This window comes from Gigantopelta aegis, chromosome 9, assembly GCF_016097555.1.
Source record: "Gigantopelta aegis isolate Gae_Host chromosome 9, Gae_host_genome, whole genome shotgun sequence".
NCBI lineage: Eukaryota > Metazoa > Mollusca > Gastropoda > Neomphalida > Peltospiridae > Gigantopelta > Gigantopelta aegis.
In genome coordinates, this window is record NC_054707.1 from 71906124 (window position 1) to 71912602 (window position 6479).

Genomic DNA, 6479 nt, shown 5'->3' on the forward strand with positions numbered 1-6479 from the left:
TATTATTATTATTATTATTATTATTTCAAAGCATATGTTCCCGAGCTGATGGTTATAATGAATTGTCGAATAGTTTCTTGCTAAATATGTAATTAAGGTACATGCACGCTGTCCCGGACACAAAGCTTAGCTGTTTGGCTCTCTGTCCGAGACAGGCAGTAACGGATAGTTATATTATTAGTTATATAAACAAACAAATAAAGAAACATAAAACAAGTATTTCTCGTTCCAGACAGTGCTCCACAACTGATGTAACAAAGGCCGTGGTATGTACTATCCTATCTGTAGGATGGTGCATATAAAAGATCCCTTGCTGCTAATCGAAAAGAGTAGCCCATGAAGTGGCGACAGCGGGTTTTCTCTCTCAATATATGTGTGGTCCTTAACCGTATGTCCGACGTCATATAACCGTAAATAAAATGTGTTGAGTGCGTCGTTAAATAAACATTTCCTTCAGAAAATAAATAATAACAGTTAAACAAATAAATAAAATAAATAAACTAGTAAAACAAGCAAATAAATAATGGCATCAGTGATGTTGACCAAATATACATTTATTTCAATCACATTCATATGACAGAGTGTGTGAAGTTTTTTCCTGGCTTGATATCTTCATTTACTTCGGAAGTCTATCCCTAAGTGTAATTCTTGCTGGTACATCCGTTTCAAAGATGCAGGGTTCGAAATACTGCCTATCCGGACGGTTTATACCGGTGAACATCGGGCTGGAAATTAGTCTACGTTTATACTTTATGATTATGTTTGGGAAGGGACGGGGGTGGGGCGTGGGTGTGTGTGCAAACCGTTGCCCAGTGGTAAAACGCTCGCCTGCTGCGCGGTCGGTCTAGGAACGATTCCCGTCAGTGGACCCATTTGGCTATTTCTCCTTCCTGCCAGTGCTCCACAACTGGCAGGTCGTGGTATGTGCTACCATATGTGTGGGTTGGTGCATATAAGACATCCCTTTTTACTAATGTAGCGGGTTTCCTCTGTAACACTATGTGTCTAAAGTACCAAATATTTGACATCCAATAGCTGATAAATAACGAATCAATTTGCTTTAGTGGTATCATTAAATAAAACAAACTTTAACTTATTTTTATAATCATGTTTGATCTAGCAGGTTTTGATTCGGTTCGGCAGAATTCGTAGCTTTCCGGACCGAAAATGTTCGGCAGAAATGTCATCCAATTTCGTCCCCTGAGATGTATTCATTTATGTTCTTACTCCAGGCCGGGCACGCCGACCCGCTCGTGATCGTCGACCTCGTCGTTGACATCATGTTCATCGTGGACATCCTTATCAACTTCCGGACGACGTTCGTGCAGAACGGCGAGGTGATGAGCGACCAGCAGCAGATCGCCTTCAACTACATCAAGGGCTGGTTCGTCATCGACACCATCGCCGCCATCCCATTCGATCTGCTGCTCTTCGGCTCAGGCACCAGCGACGTAAGTTCAATTTCTCCTTCTTCTTCTTCTTCTTCTTCTTTTTCTTCTTCTCCGTATTGAACCACCTCTCCACAGGTGCACCAATGACTATGTGCTTGTAGATACAGTAAACAATTTCAATTGGATTGTGTATAAATATTTGAATAGATTTTTGGAATGAGATTTAGATTTAGACTGAGATTGAAGTACAAGCCGCCATTACACTCTTAATGCAGTAATTCTTTTCAGATGTATTTTATCACATAATTCTATAGACAGGAGATTTAGTTTTGTATTTATATTCTTGATTCAAGAATATAATTATTTGGCTTTGGTGTGTTGCTTGGTTGGTTTGTTAGATTTTTCTTCTTTTTTTTCCCTTTCTTTTCTTCTTTTGGTGGGGGTATTTGTTTCAGGGGAATGTATCTCTTCGGTGCTGTTCAATAGACTTCATTACCCTTGCATTCTGCCCCACCCCATAGGTAGCTCTAAACCAAATAGCATATCAGTGGGTAAATGTTCGAAGTGCCCCCCCCCCCCCCCCCCCCCCATTTTCAACAAGGTCTAGAATGCTGCTATGTTCTCTTTCTGTCAGTTTGATTTGATTTAATTGATTTTTGCCATGAGAAAAACAAAATCAGGACTAGTTGAAGATCACTCTCCTGAAAGTGTGCTAGACGGGCAATCATATAAGCAGTTTCAAATAATATATATTAAAAAAGGCTATTGCAAGGCGAGTGATTTGCCGCACTCTTTCAGGTGGGCGTGGAGAGGAGCACGAATGATCACACCCCTAGGCCCAATGTTGAAAGCATAGTTAAATTAACCCCGGGTTAGTTTAATATGTTTCTTTTAATTAGTTTGGCCTAAATTCAAAATAAACTTAAAGGGACATTCCTGACTTAAAAGCTAATAAAATAGACAGTAATATGGATTAGTAAACTCACCTGTAATACATTTGTGTAAAAAAATCAATGAAAAGTGCGAAATTGAAATACTTACATAGAACAATACTTTCGGGATTCCCCATGACACGATTATTTGAAATCCTCGCGGAAAGGTGAAGGTCAGAGGTCGCAGTGATGACGAGAACACAAATTTCCCACAATGCAATATTCAACATGGCTTCGGTGAGTACACGTTTTTGGGATGCAGTCGATTCGTCTACTGGACAATTTGTCCACGGACGAACTCGAGACGATTCGTCCACTACAAAAAATCAGTTCCGGGCGATTCGTCCACTGGGTTTTTATTTCCCCAGTACATTTCCATGGGTGAAAGTTTTCCGGCATATGCCGGATTTTCCGATTTTTCTGGGTCTCTAAGGATCGTTTTTCCAAATCGTGTAAATCCGTTGAGATTTTCATAGGGGGGTGGGTAGGGGTTATGACCCAACTTCTTCGATTGTTGATAGATGATTACTCCAAAGTTCAACAAAAAGTTCGATTCTACAACCTAGTTTTAGCAATGATTCAATCCGAGAAAGTTCCCCGATCTAGCAGATGCACATTTCAGTAAGTGCGCGGGGTTTTTGTGGGGTTTTTTTTTGGGGGGGGAGGGGGGGTTTACGGAGATCGCCGATCCTTTCGTTCGATTCCGACAAAACTGACTCAATGCGATCACCATTCCATTCCAATATTTATTTACATGCTCATATACCACGAAGGTTTCAAGCATGTCTGTCCTGGGCATAATCTCTGGCCTTTGCCAGTGACTAAGTCCAGGACAGAAAAGGGTGGGGGATAAGTTTGAAGTGGGCAGATTTTGGAATAAGAATTTAGTTGTGTCTAGCGACTGCGCGGACCGACTAGTAGACACCGAAAATGGGCCGTGTTCTGACTGGCTGAATTTCGATTCCTTCGGGTCTAACTAGAAAAACCTAAAGTCTACGGAGAATAACTGCACCTAACATCATGTCCGGACTAAGAATTTAAACCCAAAAATAAGTTTGTCTGCTCGGCCGAAAAGGTTTTAAGGTGATTTGAGCAATTGAACGGGCGCCGAAGTAAATTGCGTTGGACTATTTATAAAAAAATAAACATACGAATTTTGCAGCTCGATCGAAAAGTATTTAAAGTCCAACTAAGCCCAAAAAGGAGGTTACCTGTCCTAGTTAAGGTTGGCGCAGCAGGACTCATGGTGAGTTGATGGGCTGATCAGGTGAGAAGTTGGGGAGTCCTTCCATCAAATACTGGTTGTTACGTTCAAGGGCTCCTGTGTAGATGTCCCGCAGTACCATCTTTAAGATGCGATGAATGGTCGCGTTGGGCATCGCAGGCATCAGGAGTCCTTGTCTGTACAGCCCGTCCTGCTGCGCTGTCACATAAAGTTGGTTGGAGTGGTTGGTCCCCCGGATCTGGTACTTCCCTTGTCCTGTCGGAAGTTGGCGCCAGTGCTTGTCTGACCAGGGTCCTTTGAGTTGTTCTGGGTCGGTGAAATCGCCAATGACCGCTCTTCTATACTTAGCTGGGAGTTTATCGCAGACGATGGTCCAGTCGGTTTGGTCGGACTTCTTCGGTGAGGTGACCGAAGACATCTTCCTCCTTTTGGACTCTCGCTGGATCTCCGCTGGTTTTTCAACAACAACCGGAGGTGGTGGTGGAGTTTCCGGCGGGTCAAGAACGACCACGTGTCCCGTGTCCATCGATGAAGTACCCTCAACAGGAGGAGCCTCCACTGTCAGTGGAGCTGACAGCTTTGGTCCCCCCTGGATGGTTCCTGGCGAGTGCTTCGGTCGAGTGGGTGAAGCCGGTATAGCAGAATGAACCGCCCCCGGTGGTTTAGCCACCGGGTTTGGATCACCCTGCACCGTTCCGCATCTCGTCCTCCTCTTCGGAACAGGTGGAGCCGCCACTGGCGGTTGGGCCGCCAAGTTAGGCTCCCCCTGTGTAGTCTTAGGTCGCCTCCTCCGTCTTCTACTGGTTGCGCGTCGCTTCGTCTCGCTACCGTAGTGTAGCGTCACGGTCGCTGAGTCTCCATTGTGCTCAATTCTATACTTGGCCAAAGGCCCAAGCGAACGAAGCACAGCCCCTAGGGTGGGGGGGAGAGAAATCGCCACGTTCTCTGAACACAACCTCATCGTTCGAGAGACAACTGGATCACCAGTCAACGGACACACAAAATCGCAGTCCGTGAAACGAGATCCGGAAAGTTGAATCAAGTCGCGTCTAAAACAACACGCTTTGTTTGAATGACATTTGTTGTTTTGTTGAATTGTTTTTTAATGTACATTTAATTATATTGGAATTGAAGACAACGAGTTTTTATTTTATTTCGAGGTTATTAGGCATATGGGGATAACGTGACGAGGGAGGGTACAGTGGATATAATGTACGCCATTGAAGGAGAACATGACATGGGGGGGGGGGGGGGGGGGGGGGGTAATAAAGTCTTCCGACGCGGAGGCTTGCATTACCTATTTACCACATCGTGACATGCGAGATAATGTACGAGCGAGTGGACGAATCGTCAGTGGACGAATCGTCCGGGGCATGATAATGAATACAAACAGTTAATAAAAATGGATATTAATGTTGAATTCTAACTCTATTTTACTTTTTTGGTTATAGTATACCACAAAATAATGTTAAGAAACGATTACAATGTCAAAGAAATAACTATTGATATGAATGAAAAAAATGCAGTCATCGAGTGGACCAATCGTCCGTGGACGAATTGTCCAGTGGACGAACCGTATGGAAAGTACGTTTTTAATGTTATTTATTTTTTAATATTGACGTTTTGCATTGATTACCAACGACTTTCCATTTGTTTCCTACAAGTCAGTAGTATTACAAATTCTTTTTTCGTTAAACTAAGCGATACGAATGGACGCATTTTAAAAGAAACAAGTAGAAATGATGCCGATAACAATTCCAAGATTTCATAATAATGTTCTTCTTTTTTTTCTTCTTTTTTTTCAACTTCAACAACTTTTTGATCTTGTCTCTTTTCTATTGCCTTCGGCTTGGCAAGCCTTCTGATCGTTCTAACATTTAGGGTTAGGGTCACTTGTACTTATAGCTATAGAGATCTATAGATGTTGGAAAGATCGGAACTTTGTCCATTAGTCAACTCGCCCCAACCCAAGCATTATACTCATAATACTGTGATGGTGCAATTTTATGGGTATCTGGTCGTTTCGGCCGGTTGCTAGTCACTTCGTACCTTGGTCCTTTCGTACCATAGTCATTTCGTAGCTTGGTTCTTTTGTACCATAGTCATTTCGTACCTAATTTGGTCCTTTCGTACCATTGCAAAATTGAAAGTCATATCGTACCCAATCTAATTACGTATATAAGATGCAAACACCACCTGCAACTGACTTTATAAAACATTAAATATTTAATTTTGTCCCTAAAAAAAGATCAAGTAATTTCGTACCATACACTGAAACAAATTTGTTGTTAATTTAAGGGCGTTTTTTGATCAGCAAAAACAAAAAAGATATTGTCATTGTGTATAAGTAATAAACATGAGAATTTGGCTGATTTGGTAATCGATAGGGTAGTCAATGTTTTCAGTGGTTGTTATTGTTTATTTCTTAAAGAAATAAGATAATAAGTAATAATAAGTAATATTCAACCATTTCAGCTGGTAACTTAAAAAAATTGTTCATATTTATTTATTTATTTATTTATTATTATTAGCATATTTATTAATTATGAATGTAAAAAAAAAGCACACTTTGGTCAATTGAGCCAGTTTCAGAAAACATCGAAGTTGGCCGTTTGTAGTACATACCAAATACGGCTCTTGTCAGGTAAAATGGAAATAACAGTTGACAGGTGTTATGGTAAATCAATAACGATATGCTGCACAATAATGTGTTCTGATTTTTAAACTGTCAAAGTAAATTTAAAAAACAAAACAAAAAACCACTGCTTTTATGTTATGGTCGATTCGTTTTTTATATACTGGTATGAAATGACTATGATATGGAAAGACTTCTCACAATGGTACGAAATAACTAATGTACGAAATGACTTTTTGCAATGGTACGAAATGACTAGGGTACGAAATGACCAGGAAGCATGGTATTTACATGTG

General features: G+C 41.2%; 1 protein-coding gene across 1 annotated transcript in view; it reads left to right on the top strand.

Annotated features, from left to right (window-relative positions):
- Positions 1-6479, top strand: part of LOC121381242 (potassium voltage-gated channel subfamily H member 7-like) — a 58561-nt gene that overhangs the window by 4455 nt on the left and 47627 nt on the right. The window contains exon 3 of the mRNA XM_041510468.1: positions 1233-1451. Within this exon, the coding sequence (XP_041366402.1) occupies positions 1233-1451 (219 nt within the window). The remainder of the gene's footprint in view (positions 1-1232; positions 1452-6479) is intronic.